The sequence below is a fragment of the Eptesicus fuscus genome, chromosome 14, assembly GCF_027574615.1.
Source record: "Eptesicus fuscus isolate TK198812 chromosome 14, DD_ASM_mEF_20220401, whole genome shotgun sequence".
NCBI lineage: Eukaryota > Metazoa > Chordata > Mammalia > Chiroptera > Vespertilionidae > Eptesicus > Eptesicus fuscus.
The window spans coordinates 29,419,297-29,436,794 of record NC_072486.1 but is presented as its reverse complement, the minus strand read 5'-3'; the positions used below and the strand labels follow the sequence as shown (position 1 = coordinate 29,436,794).

General features: G+C 44.9%; 1 protein-coding gene and 1 pseudogene across 1 annotated transcript; both read left to right on the top strand.

Annotated features, from left to right (window-relative positions):
- Nucleotides 1-4,379: 4,379 nt before the first annotated feature.
- On the top strand, nucleotides 4,380-14,542 carry STEAP1 (STEAP family member 1). The gene is made up of 5 exons (XM_008149304.3): nucleotides 4,380-4,457; nucleotides 8,819-8,927; nucleotides 10,772-11,284; nucleotides 11,873-12,037; nucleotides 14,182-14,542. The coding sequence occupies exons 2-5, from the start codon at nucleotides 8,847-8,849 to the stop codon at nucleotides 14,437-14,439; spliced, it is 1,017 nt and encodes a 338-aa protein (XP_008147526.1). The 5' UTR covers nucleotides 4,380-4,457; nucleotides 8,819-8,846; the 3' UTR covers nucleotides 14,440-14,542.
- LOC114234403 (40S ribosomal protein S8-like) lies at nucleotides 6,906-7,736 on the top strand (annotated as a pseudogene).
- Nucleotides 14,543-17,498: the final 2,956 nt, after the last annotated feature.

Sequence of the window (17,498 nt, the reverse complement as noted above, 5' to 3'; positions counted from 1 at the left end):
TTAAATCACCCTGGTCTGGGAAATAGAGAACCAAGACCCAGCTGATGCCATGTGTGCCAGCTAAACCCAAGAGCTAACGAGGTCGGGGGACAAATAACAAAAAAACCATAAAGCCAGACAGACCAAAGATAAAAGTAAAACAGACCAAATATAATCCACAACTCCCCTACATGCTCATTTTGATGCATCAGCATATTAAAAACACACCTGGAAAGCTAATGAATATTCTGCAGAAACCCTGCCCTAAGATCCTGCAAAAAAAAAAAAAAAGGAATATAAAGCTCTCAGGACAAAGAAGGCTCCCTAGAGCACGCCCGTGCCCCTTCTTGGGCATGAACTTTTTATTTTTTCCTGAAGTCTCAAGGTTCCCACAAGACTGGCAAACAGGGGAGCAATGGGCAGCGGCAGCTCGGCCCAGGCTCCCCCCAACCCTGCCTCCAAGGCCCCCTGGTTCTCTGGCTTCCCAGGGAGCTCCCAGCAGCCCTGTCTTGGCTCACTCTTCCTGTCACGTTTCTAGGAGCCAAAGCAGAGCACCGCCTGGCTCTCCCGTGGCTGCATCTCCCTAACCCAGCTGTGAGCAATGTGCCACCTGCCTCTGCGGGAGCTCCTTCCCCCGCAGGAAGAGCCCACACGCTCCAGGCCTGCGGCGGGCCCGCCCGCGGGGCCCTGTCCAGTAACAGCAGCCGCTCTGCTTTAGGTTTGGGTGCTTGGTTAGGGGATGAGAGGCTGAAGGGAAGGACTACACATGGGGTTTAAGGGCTTAGTCAGCTAGGGGATGGGGTGTGAGGTTCATGGGTACAAGATTTGGACAGCTGAAGGGGGAACTCACTCAAGAGGCTCGGATTGGGGTTCCTCAGCTGTGCCTAGCAGCCCCTTCCCAGAGCTGCTGCGGAGCTTAAAAGGAGCCAGATGAGGGGTTCGCAGGTGGGGGCTGCACAGGCACAGCTCCTCCCCACCCCCTCCCGGCGCCAAGCGGACTTACAGCTCAATGACAGAGCACTCTGCCTGCGTGAGCGCTGAGGGGCAGCTGAGCAGGAGCGCCACGTCCAAGGCTTTCCAGAAGCAGCTACACCGTGACTGCAGAGAAGGGCGGAGACGCCCCGAGGGCTGGCCCCTGCCCCGGGGACTATCTTGCCTGCAGAAGTACCCCCCTGCGGAGCGTGGGGTCTCAGCCCCAAGCCAGAACCCCCACATCAGAGCACCGGAGCCGGGGAAAGAGCCTGCACAGCATCTGGCCTCGAACATCGGTGGGGCCTGTGTCTGCTGGGAAGAGGGGAGAGTCTGCTAGAGCCCCAGGCGCCCTCCTTAAAGGGCCAACACGCGGTGCTCGCTCTTGGGCACCCACCGGGGCTCTGGTAGAGGAAGGGCGACGCCGGGCTTACAGAACCATAAGGAGGAGATCTGGGTGGCGGGGTTCTGAGGAGGGATCTGGAGGGCTGGCTACTGAGGTCCCTGGGTCCACATCCCAGGGCCGGGCACTCCTATTCTCACAGCAGCAGCCGGGGGAGGGCACCAGCCCTGTCCTCCCAACACCACCCTGCCACGCGCCAGCCCCACACTGAGGACTGTTGGCTTCACCCAACAGGGACCCGAGGTGCACTCTTTTTCTTAAGAAACTACGGAAATGCCCTAGCTGGTTTGGCTCAGTGGATAGAGCATCAGCCTGCGGACTGAAAGGTCCCAGGTTCAATTCCGGTCAAGGGCATGTACCTTGGTTGCGGGCACATCCCCGGTGGGGGGGTGTGCAGGAGGCAGCTGATCGATGTTTCTAACTCTCTTCCTCACCCTTCTTCTCTGAAATCAATAAAAAAAATTTTTTTTAAATAGAAACTACAGAAAGACTCTCAGATGGCCATTGCACTGTGTGGCTTTGGAATGGAGGCCAAACACTCCCCGCTCCCATGGGTTAGGCAGGCGCCGCCTGCAACAGAAGACGCCCTTGTCAGGGTCCCTGGCCCGCGGCAGTGGAGGCGGGGCAGCTAAGGGGAGGTGTGCAGCTTGCGCCCCTCCCCAGGGCTAGGGCCACCCGCAATGGAGGGCTGCCTTGACCTGCATTCCCAAATCCCGCTGGCCCCTTCCTGCTCAGCTCAGGTCCAGGGGGGTAAGGGGATGCAGCTCAGAACTGGAACCTTTGGGGCAACTGCCTTGGAGCCTCCAGTCAGGGTCCTTGTGGAGCTAGGGGGAGGCCAGCTCGCTCTCCTCCTGGAGGCTGGCGCCACCCCCAGCAGAAGCCTGCCTCGATCTGTTCCTCCAGGCCCCGCTACGTGTGTGTAGGGGGGGGCGGGGAGGCAGGGGGCTAGGAGAGAAGAGGGGAGAGATGGCTCTTCTCAGAACTGGGATGCTGGAAAAAATGACCCTCAGAGGCTCCATCCAGTCTGGAGCTCAGCAGTTTTGTGGCGGCAGAACTAAGGGAAGGAGTGCAGCTCGCCCCCTCCCAAGGCCCAGGCCCACTGGCCCTGTCCTGCTGAGCTCGCTCCTGCGGTGGGACTGCACCCGCCGTGAACCTGGTGTGCTCCTCAGGGGCAGCAGAGACGGAGTGGAAAGGCTCTGGACTAGGGCCACATTCTCCCCATCGAGTGCCTGACCACCTGCCCCCAAGTAGGGGACCCACTATCCCTGTCCTCCTGAGCTGGTCGCCCTGCTCTGCTGAGCTTGAGCATTGTGGAAGAGGCATGGGGCACAGCCCGCCCGGGTCGTGGCAGGGGTAAAACAGCTGTGGTGCCCTGGTCGGTGTGGTTCAGTGGATAGAGCATCAGCCCAAGCACCAAAGGGTGGTGGGTTCGGTTCCCGGTCAAGGAAACATACCTGGGTTGCAGGTGCAGGAGGCAACCAATCCATGTGCCTCTCTCACATTGATGTTTCTCTCTCTCTCCCTCTCTCCTTATTCCCTTCCACTCACTCTAAAAATCAATGCAAAAATATCATCAAGTGAGAATAACAAACAAACGCTGTGGTACATTTACAGTATGGAATACTATTTGGTCCAAGAAAAGAAAAAAGTAAAGAAAAAAGAAAAGAGGAAAGGAAAGGAAAGAGAAAAGAGAGGAGAGGAGAGGAGAGGAGAGGAGAGGAGAGGAGAGGAGAGGAGAGGAGAGGAGAGGAGAGGAGAGGAGAGGAGAGGAGAGGGGAGGGGAGGGGAGGGGAGGGGAGGGGAGGGGAGGGGAGGGGAGGGGAGGGGAAGGGAGGGGAGGGGAGAGGAGGGGAGAGGAGAAGAAGAGAAGAGAGGAGAGGAGAGGAGAGGAGAGGAGAGGAGAGGAGAAGAGAGGAGAAGAGAGGAGAAGAGAGGAGAAGAGAGGAGAAGAGAGGAGAAGAGAAGAGAAGAGAAGAGAAGAGAAGAGAAGAGAAGAGAAGAGAAGAGAAGAGAAGAGAAGAGAAGAGAAGAGAAAAGAAGAGAAAAGAAGAGAAAAGAAAACTTACCTTTTGCAACAGCATGGGTGGATCTGGAGATTGTTATGCTGAGTGAAATAAGCCAGTCAGAGAAAGACAAATACCATATAACCTCACTTATATGAGGAATCCAAAGAACAAAATAAACTGAAAGACAAAATACCGTAGAAACAGAGGCATGGATACATGGAACCAACCCACAGCTGTCAGAGGGGAGCAGGGTTGGGACTGAATGAAAGTGAAGGAATTAAGCAAAACAAACAAACAAACAAAAAAACATATATAACACATAGACACAGACACCAGCGAGGGGATAGCCAGAGGGAAAGGGTGGCGGTGATAGGCGAAGGTGGGCAAGGCTTGGGGGGAGGAGTGGGGATGGAAAGAGACTTTGCTTGGAGCTATGGGCGCAGGATGCAGTGCGCAGATGATGCTTCATTGAGTTGTACACGCGAAACCTGCACCCCCAATAAATTCAGTAAATACATAAGTAAAGTAAAACGAACTAGCCAAGCTTTAAAATAGTCCATCTCAAAGGGTGAACTGACCGTGCTTCAGCATCACCTGGGAACTTGTTAGAAACGCACAACCTCAGGCCCCGTCCCAGGCCCACGGAGCTGGAAAGTGTTTGTGGCGGTTGGGGCGGGGGCGGGGGGTTGGGGGGAGCCGTGTTCTTGTAAGCCCCGCCGTTGGTGCACGTTAACGTTTGAGAACCACGGCACCAACGTCCGTTATTTGGAAGATTACAGAAAGGCGAGCGGGAGGGTGTGTAGCCAACCTCAGCGGGGGGCAGGGCTATTTGAGCGAGAAACAAAACAAAACAAATCCACGGGAGCGGCCAGGTTGCAACATAGAGGAAACCCTAACGTGGGCCCCTGGGACCTGCGAGGGCTGCATCCAGGCCGGAGCCGCCGGGCCGGGAGGCACCCGCAGGTGGCGCTACAGCGCGGTGGGCACGGGGGCGGGGTCAGCGCCCGCGCTCCTCGGCTCGGGCGCCGCGTGGGGCTGGTACCTCGGGACAGCTCGGCGGCCGCCACTTAACCGCCGGGTCGGGTCGCGCCGAGCAGCGGGTGAGTCCCTTGAATCATTCCGGCTGGTCGCCGGCTGCCAGCCTCGGGCCGCCGGGGCGTCCGTCCGAGCCGGCGCGGGACCGGGCGGCGGCGCTGCGGGCGAGCGCAGCTCCACTCGCCTTCTGCGCCTCTGCCGGGCGCGCTGCGCTGCCTGCCAGCCGGCTCCCCGCGCAGCCCAGCGCTCCGCGGTGACGGGTCCGGGGCTGGGAGCCAGACGCTCCTAAGGAAGCCTTTTCGCTGGGGGATCCGGGAAAATGATGGGCTATTAAGTTTGCTTAGGTTGGGTTCTGATGGCAAGGTTGCCAACTTGGCAAAATCGCCGTGGGTGTGCGTCGCATTGATGAATGGTTGGTGCCTAGTGCTTGAAATCGCGCAACTTTGTCTTCATGTTTCCTAGTGACAGGAAGTTTTTAAGTCCTGGGAACATTAGTCCTGCTCTTTCAGGATCTGGATTGGGGTTCACATTCCCTCCAAAAAAAGTCAATCAAGGCTTTATTTAGTTTCGTCCTGGGTCAAATGCACTGAAAGGGGATTGTAGAGATAAAATATAACTAACACTTCCAGATTTCTTACTCTGTTCATTTTGTTTTACATATATATATAACATCCTGACACTTAATAAGAAGTCATTCATGTAGCACAGGGCCGATGCAGTGCTTAAGAAAAGCAGCCCAGTGAAGAAAAACATCTCCCCCTCAGGAGTTAAATGTGGTAACAAAAGTGTCCACTGAAAGTATCAGTTTGGAACTGCAAAGCAGCCCACAATGTGTTCCAGTCATTGAGTTTCTTCAAATTCTAAACTCTTGGACATAAACATGAGTCAGTTGGGCTATGTCAATATTTAGCAAGAACATGAGGTCAGCAGTCCTGTTACAGCAAAATGGAACCGTCACATCAAGAAATATGCTTTGCTTTTTTAATGGGGATGAAAAGAGAACTTTGGGTCAGATTCTGGAGTTCCTAATATCTGAACACTGTGCTGTTTCCTGTATTTATTTATTTGTTTGTTTGTTTTCATGAGAAGATTTCACTGTGGAATTTAAATTATATATTTGGTTAATGTCTGATGGAAACCACCATAGTTTATTCGACTGACATTTTATTTTCTTGGCTTCTGGGCACAAAGTAGACTGTGGGCCACACAGTCCACAGGCTGCCTCCCTCGCTGCTCTGGGCTTTTCCTTGGCTTTGCTCTTCAGCATAGTCTGGCTACCAGGTTGATGAATGGCTGTATACTCGTCCCCCGCCCCCTCTGCCCCCCTCCCCCCATCAGTGGCAGGGCCAGCCAACCTCCTGCAGCGCCCTCCCTCACACCCCCCCCCTCGTTCGCACCCACCCCCCGCCGCTGCCCGACCCTGATGGGGGGCAGGGCCTCCCTCCCCCGCCCCCGCAAGCTCGTCCCTGATTGGCCCCCCCACCCCATCAGGGTAGGGGCCAGCCGGACAACCTCCCTCACCCCCTCCCCCTGCCAGCCCAGCCCAATCAGCCCCCATCAGGGTGGCCCTGCTGGACCCACCTGTGCACGAACTCGTGCACCGGGCCTCTAGTTCTCGTTATAATGTTAGCTAAATCACCAGTGATTTGGAGTAACACTACTTAAGGAAAAATACCATAAGCTCCTCTCGAGCAGGCATAAAGTCTCATTTCTCTTTCCCTCCTCAGTGTCCATCACAGAGTTGAGTTCATGAATACCATACTAGATGACTGGCATATGCTTTACTCAGAACTCTTTCAAATGCCAATGCTATACTAGTAACAAGTCAAACTAACAAGCAAAAGAAAGGGACTGCATTAGCTTGTGTAACTGAAAATATCAGTATCTTGCCTCAGGGAATCGAAACACTTAAAATATATCACTGGAACTCTTCTGTGTCCCTATTTCTTGCTTGTGCTTCTGTGTTTGGGCTGTCTTCCATCCTATCGAAGGCATCTTCCTCCTCACAGCATGTGGAAGGAAGTGTGGTAGGTTTCCATCATCCCAACTTAAAATGTTAGACATGTCCTCTCTATCTTCCACTTCCATGTATAAATCTCAAAGAAGGATTCTGACTGGCTCAACAGGGCTTGTATGCCATCCCTAAACCAATCAATGTGATCAGAGGAATAGAGAACTGTGAATAGCCCAGACTGAGTCACATGCCCACTTCTATGGCCAAAGGAAGAGCATTTCTCCAAATGGAGGAAATTTTTTATATAATTCATTTTTTTTTAATATATTTTATTGATTTTTTACAGAGAGGAAGGGAGAGGGAATAGAGAGTTAGAAACAGCGATCAGCTGCCTCCTGCACACCTCCAACTGGGGATGTGCCCACAACCGAGGCACATGCCCTTGACCGGAATCAAACCTGGGACCTTTCAGTCTGCAGGCCGATGCTCTATCCACTGAGCAAAACTGGTTAGCTATATAATTCTTTTAAAATGGGCTCTTTCCAGTCAGCACTAAACCATGGGCATCTCTAGGGTCAGCTGGCACAGGCGCCACAGGACTGGGGGCGAGAGAGGCCTACGACAAGAAGCAAACATATGAACTGGGACGCCCTGCTGCCAACGCTAAGATTGAACCCCACTGCATACACACAGTCTATGTGCCGGGAGGCAACAAGAAGTACCAAGCCTTGAGGCTGGACGTGGGCAACTTCTGGGACTCAGCGTATTGGACTCACAAAACAAGGATTATTGATGTCTACAATGCATCCAGCAATGAACTGGTAAAGGCCCTAGTGAAGAACTGCGTCAAGCTCATTGACAGCACACCATACTGACAGTGCTATGAGTCACACCAGACACTGCCCTTGGGCCGCAAGAAGGGGCCAAGCTGACTATTGAGGAGGAAGAGGTTTAAAAAAAAAAAAAAAAAAAAAATCAAAGAGAATTCAGAAGAAATATGATGAAAGGAAAAAGGATGCCAAAGTCAGCAGTCTTCTCCAGGAGCAGGACCAGCGGGCAAACTTCTTCCATGCATCACTTCAAGACTAGATGGCTCTGTGCTAGAGGGCAAGGAGCTGGCTTTCTGTCTAAGGAAAATCAAGGCCCAGAAAGGCAAAGAAATCCTCTTCCCTCCTATCTTAGCTCATGTCATAAAGGTGTTTACTCAAGAAAAAAGGGGGAGGGGGAGCTAGCTGATTTGGCTCAGTGGGTAGAGCTTCAGCCAGTGGCCTCAACGGTCCCGAGTTCGATTCCAGTCAAGGTGGACAGATCAAAACAAATATCCTTAGCATGAATATTGTGAAATTTCAAAATAAGTAATATATGGAAAATGTTCTCCGAGCGCTTCAACAAAGGCAAATGGAATTATGTAAAGATGGCTCTTCTTCATTCTTTGTGAAGATCAAACCTTTAAAAGTTGGGGAGTGTTTTAAGTATTTTAAACTACTCCTGGCAACAACTTTCCATTTAATGAAATATTGCAGGTGCTCTAAAATTCAGAAACATTTGGATTGTTTTCTCTCAGTCAAATTATTGTATATCTAATCTGCTTTACTCATTGAATTTCACAACTGTACAAATTGGAGATGTATTCTTCTGGAAATACATTTAGAACAAATAAAAACAATGAATAATATTGTGACATTATATGTTTCTCTTTCCTAAAAAATGTTACACCAAGCCTGAATGAAGTTCTGTTGGGTGTTAAGGAAAACATTCCTTTATAGGGTAGGAAGTTGGACAAAATTAGTTTCCACAGGGTTGACCAGGATAGGGGGCATGTCAGTGATTGAACACAACTCAATAACCCCAATGGAAATACCAGCAATTTATGTTTTACCAACAAAAACCAGCCTGTTACTCTGAAAATACCACCTTTCGGTCCTTTATGCCACTATCAGGATTCATCTTACCAAGAGTGTCCATTTTATTCGTTGTCTGAAACGCAAAAAAAATTTGCCCATGAAATCATTTAATTATTACTTCAAATTCTAGTGTCAACCCCAAAAAATACAACTTCCTGGGGTATAATCTTATACCAGCAAACTCCAGCTTCCATTGATAACATTATTACCCTCAGAAAAAAATGCATTCCTAATTCTATTTACCTTTGAGGGGAGTTGGCATCCCTCTAAATGAGCACCTGGAGTTAAATTCCCCTAAACAAAAGGCAACGTCCAACCATTTGAATTTCATAGACACCTAGATCATGCATTGTACCGCTAGTTGGACAAAGTGAAGCAGTTTCTCTTGGCACAAGGGCCCCGGGTGGAGATTGTAATGTGAAGTTTAACGTGTAAATCAGTCACTAACTGTATTTTAATCATATTTTATCTGCCACTGTCGTCCTCATATGAGGACACTGCTCATATCGCCCTGTCAGTGTCATAAAGAGCATGGACTTGAAGAAGATAATTGTTTTTATTTCCATAGGCGGCTGAAGCAATAGTTTATTGAATTAATGGAAATTCAACAAAACATCACAAACCAAGAACTTTGGAAAATGAAGCCTAGGAGAAGTCTAGAAGAAGATGATTATTTGGTAAAACAATAACTAATTAAAATCCATAAACATAACTCAAATGCAATTCTATATCTCGTGGTGCTGTAAAAGTGATTTTGCACCCTCGCCTGCTGATACTTTCTCTGATACTGTGATGGGTGCAGGTCAGTGACATATAGGAGAGAAACTGTACCTTGACTGACTGCCATGCACTTAGCTGAATAACCTTGAATGACTCACTGAAAATCCTGGGTCTCGGTCTATCTGTAAAGTGAGCGAGTCAGACCATATCATCTGTCAGACCAAGCCCTTCCAATGTTTTCTAACATTCAATGAGTCTAAGTGTTTCAAAAGAATCGCCAGTGCCCATATGACAGTTGTGCAAGCATGAATTTTTTAGTGGGCACCATGGCAGCTTACCAAGAGATCATCAAGTTAATTAATGATTCACCGTTTAACCAAATGCATTCAATTTTAGAGTAAGAACCACTGGTCCCACTTTTCCCCACCTCAAGATAAAATGTTTCTGACTACATTATATCAACTGAAAAAGTGGTGGAAATTTTTTGTTTTAAACTCTTTTTACCTTACTAAATGATCTCAACTGCAGTTTTAATAGAAATTATTTATTTTGCCTTAATTATTTTAATAAGCAAAATAAGGTATTATAAGCACACTAAGTTAACTGCTCTACTTCCTGTTCCGTAACTCTTCACCCTTAACCAGAAAATTGGTCTCAGTTGATTGTACTTAGATTATTTTAATATGAAGAGATGACAGATGCTATATCCTGCTCAACTCCCTTCTAACTGGAGTAACTGGAAAAGACATTGATGTAACAGTGATTTATTACAGGAAGTAAAAGTCAAATGGTGAGAGGTCATTTTTAAACACCAAAAATTATAGAGAACTGTGTGAAGTAAAGTTACCATGAATAACATGAGGAAATGAGAGCAAGTTAATCACTAATATTCCGAGCATTAAAATGCTATGGTTCTACATATAGAGCTATAAGAAATGAGTAATATATATTGGGTGAGAAAGTAAATTTATTCATAAGTAACACAATAAAGAAACACAGATATAATTTCTCACTTTGAGTTTTGTGTGTGTGTTTTTAATTTGCTGATATATCAGTCAATTGTGGAAATGACAGAGTATTCAATGTAACCTTCTTTGGAATTGTTGACCAACTAGAAATACAACTGAGTAAAGAAGTATAACTTTCTCAGGAAATAGATAATCCCTGTGGGATTTAACTACTTATATAGCCTTTGTACTTCTAATAGACTATTTGCCCGTCATTACATGCACCAATGAGATAGTTTAGAAATATAAAATCAAGGTTTAAGACTACTGTGACGGAAATTATAAATTTTTTCTAATAGTAATGACCATATTAGTCCTAATCTCCTGCACTATAATTAATGAAAAATTCACTCTTCAGTTTTTTGCCAAGAGTTGCCCAGTAACCAATAAAAATATTTTAAAATACACACAACTGTTACAATTTACAACTGTTATTATTTTTTACCAAAGATTACTGGATGTTTTTTTGTTTTCAATTTTAGTTTCCCAGTTGCATTATTGCATCCTTTTATGCCTTCAAGACAGAAGCACATGGCCTAAGCTTTACTGGAGATATCTGAAGCATGTGTTTATTTTGAAAAATGAGTAACAGAAATTAATAGAGAACCCCAAAGTAGCTACCTGCACCTTTAATCAGTGCCACATAGACTATGCCATCTCTTCAACTAAAACCAGTATCCAAAAGCAAGGTTCTGAATGTCCATTTTAACTGAAAAGCACCATGAGCAATAAATAATTCGTTTAAGGAAATACGTTGTTTAAATTTTAAGATGTTTTATTTCTTTTCTTCATAGAGTAAGAACTCAGGAGAGACCAGCATGCTGAAAAGATCTGTGCTTTTGCACTTGGACCAAACAACCCATTTTGATGAATTTGACTGTCCTCAAAAGCTTCAGCACAAACAGGAGCTCTTCCCAGAATGGCGCTTGCCAATTAAAATTGCTGCTGTCGTATCATCTCTGGCTTTTCTCTACACTCTTCTGAGGGAAGTAATTCACCCTCTCGTAACTTCCCATCAGCAGTGTTTTTATAAAATTCCAATCCTGGTCATCAACAAAGTCTTGCCAATGGTTTCCATCACCCTCTTGGCCCTGGTGTATTTGCCAGGTGTGATAGCAGCAGCTGTACAGCTTCATAATGGAACCAAGTATAAGAAATTTCCACATTGGTTGGATAGGTGGATGTTAACAAGAAAGCAATTTGGGCTGCTCAGTTTCTTTTTTGCTATCCTGCATGCAATTTATAGTTTATCCTATCCAATGAGGCGATCCTACAGGTACAAGTTGCTGAACTGGGCGTATCAACAGGTAGGATGATGAGATTGACGATATCACTAAACCAAAAAGTCTAAGTCACCTAACAGATTAACACTTTGTCGTGGTAATATCAACACCTCAAACCCCTGTTGAAACCCTGTGCTGAGAAAGTAATCAGCATTTTAAAATGTTTTATTATTAACCCTTTATATTGGGGCTTGGTTGTATAGTTTTACATCGAGGAATTTATTTTAAGCTGAAAATTTAAACTACAACTTTAACAACATAAACAAGTACTGTGTTCATGGGCACAGCCACATCTCCATTTTCTACCACCCTCACAAGATTACTTTTAATGCTCATTTTTCTTATTTTCTGTTTATTTACCACGTGTGCATGCACGTTACAGTTCTAACCAAAATTATTATGTAAATAAAACAGTTACATCAATGTTGCATTCAAGAAAGTGATTAACAGTTCCCATGCCATTTCTTTCCGAGGAATGCAAAAACAAGTCATAATTGTGTAGAGACCTCCAGTTATCGGGCCCTCCGCAGCAGCCAGAGTGAGTGTAGAAGGGGGTTCATGTGTGGGAACTACGTGTTCTTTACACTCATTCCTCTTCTCACCCTCCGGTAGGTCCAACAAAAGAAAGAAGATGCCTGGATTGAGCATGATGTTTGGAGAATGGAAATTTATGTGTCTCTGGGAATCGTGGCACTTGCAATCCTGGCTCTGTTGGCTGTGACATCTATTCCATCTGTGAGTGACTCTTTGACATGGAGAGAATTTCACTATATCCAGGTAAATGATGCATAAAATGCTTCTGTTCCCTCAGAGAGGTCAATCTTTTTGTGCTTATAAACATGATCAAGTATACGGACTTTACCCCATAAAAAGTAACCAATGGTTTGCCAGTAGCCAAGATCCTACCACTTGTTCCCATTAATACTGTGCTCTCCTATAATTTTTCCCTATTGCTGCTAAATAGAAGTGTTTTCTAGACATAGATAAAAGGCATTACTCAAAGAGAAATATTTCTAACATTTGAAATGTGTTAGACAGCTCTCCATCTAATAATTTTAAATGTGATATTTTAGAAATTTAATATTTATGGTGTTGTTTTTTACTTCCCCCCAAAAATAAAAATATTCTCTTGCCTAGCACCTAATTTTATTCATCCCTTTAAGTTACATAGCTTTGTACTATCCATAAAAAAGCATCTCTCCTTGAAATATGGAGTTATATCTACCAAAGGTATTCTAATACCTAATTTTAAATGCTGCTTTTTCCAAGTTAAATTTTATGTAGCTTACCCACTTGAAGCTTCTCAATATTCTTGGAATTCAAACCATTTTAGATTTACTGAGGTTAATCTCCTAGTAGTAGATTACACCATAAAAAGAGCTATGTGCCAGAATTCACAAGGGGATTTATGTCAGACAAGATTCAAAGGACTAAAATTAATTAAGCCATAAGCACTGCCAAGATTTTTAAAATTATATAGCTTTACCTTGTATGGGTAGACATCTCTGTAAATTCCCACAAAATCAGACATTCCCTACTATCCTTTGTACATGGTCATACATATACTCCCACAAACACTTTATCAAGACATCGGATTAGGCTGAAAAGTGTGTCTCCATCTGAGTCACTCCACTGTGGCTTAGAGAGGGTGCCATGTTTTCCAAGTGCAGTATTTGTTGATTTTGTAGGTTCAGCCTGATAGCCATTGGAGTTCTCTGCTCCTCATTAAATAACTTTCTTCTTACGTTGCTCTGCCTGCCACACACATGCTGAACACCACTGTTCAGATGGAATCAGGAATTCAAGCACTGAGTCCTGATGACTAAGCCCATTTCACTACACTACATACACAACGCCTACTTCATAATAAGTACGTAATACACATTTGGTAAAATTAATCTTCAACAAGTCACATGAATTTTTCAATTAATAACCTAGAAACTTCTCATTTACAGTCCAAGAACTGATTATTCTCCAACTTATGTTGGAGATTTATATCTGAAAATAGAAACTTAACCATTTGATTGTATTCATTGGGGCTTAAGGATACTTACTGCTCAATAATTATGAGCTGAATCTCTCCTGGCAGGCTAATGACCATTTCCAGTAAGTGAATAGAAGTCAAAAGTTATCTAGAAGAGCTATCGTCAGGATGCTGTAAAATTATTTAGGTGAACGGCTATTTTTAAGCAACTTTATTGGGATGGTGCCAAGTATCCTAATGCTAGCTGAATTTTTTCTCCACATCTTCATATCTCTATGTTTTGTTCAAACATTAAAACGATTGTTGATATTTTCCCATTTTATCAGAATGTTTGCTTTTTTTAACATAGGCCAAGGTCATTTGTTTCAGTATTCAGATACCAAAATCCAAGTCAATCACTTTGGTTGCCTTCGCAATTAATAAAGATCACTGAGGTCGAAATGATTTTTGCACTAATCTTCAGTCGACCCACCACTCTTTGCTGAGCACCTAAAATGCACAAATCACTGTGTTGCTTCTGTAGGGGTCCTGTGATGAGTAAGAGGGCCCCTGGTTTTAGATGTCTCTTGATAGGCAGAATTAAGGTGAATGCACAAGAGACAAACCATCCCAAAATAAGTGTCCTAAGAGAGATGAACAAAGTGTGGAGGAAGGGAAGACAGTGTTATTGACTGGCTGAGACAGAAAGGAAGAGGGTTGTGAAGTTTCTTAATTTAAATAGCCTGGAGGCAGAGGCATTACCCAAAAGTAGGGGTAATGTAGGGACATGTTAAAAAGAATGGGAAGGTGTGAGTGGACATTGTTAAGAAATGTAATAGGAAAACCATTGCAGATGAATGAAAGAATTTCCAAGCCACAGACCAGACCCAGATTAAGTAAGATGGAAAAACTTTTGGAACCAGTCTTCACCAAGATAATTTTTTTTTTTCTTTTGCAGAGCAAGCTAGGAATTGTTGCCCTTCTACTGGGCACAATACATGCATTGATTTTTGCCTGGAATAAATGGGTCGATATAAAACAATTTGTGTGGTATACACCTCCAAGTTTTATGATAGCTGTTTTCCTTCCAATTGTTGTCCTGGTATGTAAAGCTATACTATTCCTGCCATGCTTGAGAAAGAAGATACTGAAGATTAGACATGGTTGGGAAGATGTCACCAAACTTAACAAGATTGAGATGTCTTCCCAGTTGTAGAATTACTGTTTACAACATTTTTGTTCAAATTTGATATATTTCATCATAAACATTTCCAATTTGTATTTGCTTAATAAAAATGACCACTGAGAGTCTTAATCTATCTCTGTTTCTGAGTGATGAGTTTAAAATATGTGTATATCCTTTCAGAGTTTATTCAAAGCAAGAAATAAAATAATCTCAGTGCATTCTCTATGTTCAGTAAAGTTGAATAATCACATCTGATTTGCCAGACTACATAGCATTATCCTATATAATAAAAGCCTAATATGCAAATCATCCCTTTGGGCAGTCGTTCCACCAGGAGTTCAACCACTGCTATGACGTGCACTGACCACCAGGGGATGGCATGGAACATGGCAGGCGTCAGCGATGCAGCACTGGCAGCTGGCAGCAATGGAGGCACTGCCAGCCCTATGGGCCCCGACAAGAGCGGGACCACAGCAGGATGATGAAGCAGGTGAGAGGGCGGCACCAGGCCAGAGCAGGGTACCAGGCAGGGCGGTGGGGCTGCGAGGCTGGGGGAACCAGCTGGGGCCTGATCTCCGCAGGCCACCCCGAGGGACCCCACCTGTGCATGAATTCATGCACCGGGCCTTTAGTAATTAATAATACCAGTACTCGCTACTCATTAAAAGGTATCATGAGCCATAAAAAATGTGAATCTACCACACAGGTATATACAGTGTTATGATTGTTGTTAAAGAACTTTCATTTTCCTGTAACTGGGTGTGATTCTTGGAACACCTACCTCAAAAACACACAGACTATGTCTACACAAGTAAAGCAACAGAATAATAACATACACAGCCAGGCAAAGTAAAACCCAGGCTATCCAGAAGAAAAAGTCAATTCCATTTTTTCTATTCAAGTTATGTACCATTCAGTTGAACTTACCATAATGCACTGGCAAAAACAGACCATGAATCAGTTCTCCAAGGAGAAAAATGTACGTCTACTATCACACTCTAACCCAACATCCTTCAGAGGTTTTTCATAATTAGCAAAATTAACCACAAACCTTCTCTGTTATATGGGTAAATTATTAATTAGGACTAATAGAGCTAATGGTACAAATTAGGAAAAACAATTAGTATATTCATTGAGTGGAGTTCAGTTTTTTATTTATTTTTTTGTTCTATTACAAAGGATAGGCTAAGAAAACTGGATTATAAATTTGAATTCTATGCACGATTGGGGCTCAGATATGCAGAGACTTGTCTGCAGGTAGTGAAGAAAGGAGTTGAGAGTAGGACAATTAGAAACAGAGCAGCCGTAACCGGTTTGGCTCAGAGGATAGAGCGTCAGCCTGTGGACTGAAGGGTCCCAGGTTCGATTCCGGTCAAGGGCATGTACCTTGGTTGCGGGCACATCCCCAGTAGAGGGTGTGCAGGAGGCAGCTGATCAATGTTTCTCTCTCATCAATATTTCTAACTCTCTATCCCTCTCCCTTCCTCTCTGTAAAAAATCAATAAAATATTTTTTTAAAAAAAAAAAAGAAAAGAAACAGAGCAGACAATAGTGTCCTTGAAAAATAATTCACCACAAGAGAAAAAGGAATCTAGGGCTCTAGGAGTGCAAACCAGATCCAGCAAGGAGACATTACTATGGAACCACTTAAGTTGACACATGTACTACCATAATAAACCAGCCCTGCAATGTAGCAGTTGAGTACCTGCACTCTCGACTGCATTGCAAGATGGCAAAGTGTCAGCATCTCCAGTAGTGAGAGGAAGAAATCATGTTTCAACCTTCCTGTTACCAAGGCGTCATAGAGACTGCGGCTTGGGAACAAGATTCCAACCTGAAGTGGCACTTCGATGAAGTTGTCCAGGACAACAGCTGAGTCCTTTCTCTGTTAGCCATTGTAATAAACAGCAACAGGCCTATTCTGAAACAGAATAAACCCCTTGGAGAATTCCCAGGAATAAGAGAAAATAGGCTTACAAAGGTCTTGGAAATAAAGCACAAAACTTAGAGATTCAATTTGAAAAATAGACCATCTACTGTTTGCATCTTTTCTGACTTTTTTACATTGGTTGTATAGTATTTTTATAAGCAGAAGAAAACAAAAGTCTTAAAAAATATATTTTTTGCTATAAGCTTGGATTTAGTTTTACTCAATGAATATTTATAGAATATCTCCCATATACCAGTCCCAGTGCTAAACAGAGGATATCTATAATAATAAAAGCATAATATGCTAATTAGACCGGACAGCCAAACAACCTTCCAGATGAAGCCAGGCCTGTGAGGGCCGAGACAAGCCACCCCAGCTGCCAGGGCCAAGCCGCTTGCACGAATTTCGTGCATTGGGCCTCTAGTATCAAGATAAAAATGACCTAGTCCCTATTCACAGTCTCTAAGGGAAGACAATTTTAGCACAGCAATGTATTCTAGGCTTACTGGTATCACTAAGGAAGAAAAAGACCAGTTCTGTTTTTAAGGGCAAAGTAAGGAAGTTTGTAAGATCCAAAAAAAGAACTATTTGAGCTGGGTATCTATAATAATAAAAGCGTAATATGCTAATTAGACCAGGCAGCTGAACAACCTTCTGGACATCATTCCAGACGTCCTTCCGGATGAAGCCGTGGTGGCGGGGGCCAAGGCAGAGATGGGTAGGGATGATCAGGCAGGCAGGTGAGCAGTTAGGGGGATCAGGCAGGCAGAGTGGTTAGGGGTGATTAGGCAGGCAAGCAGAGCAGTTAAGGGTGATGAGGCAGGCAGGCAGAGGTGGTTAGGGGTGATGGGGCAGGCAAGCAGAGGCAGTTAGGCGAGTGATGGGGCAGGCAGGCAAGCAGTTAAGAGCCAGTGTTCCCAGATTGTAAGAGGGATGTCCGACTGCCAGTTTAGGCCCAATCGCACAGGGATTGGGCCTAAACTGGCAGTCAGACATCCCCCAAGGGGTCCCAGATTGCAAGAGGGTGCAGGTCGGGCTGAGGTTCCCCCCATGCACAAATTTCATGCACTGGGCATCTAGTTAAAGAATAAGTAGGAGTCCTTTAGATAGAATAGAAAAATACGTACCATAGTGAGCAACATGGAGTTATAAAATGATG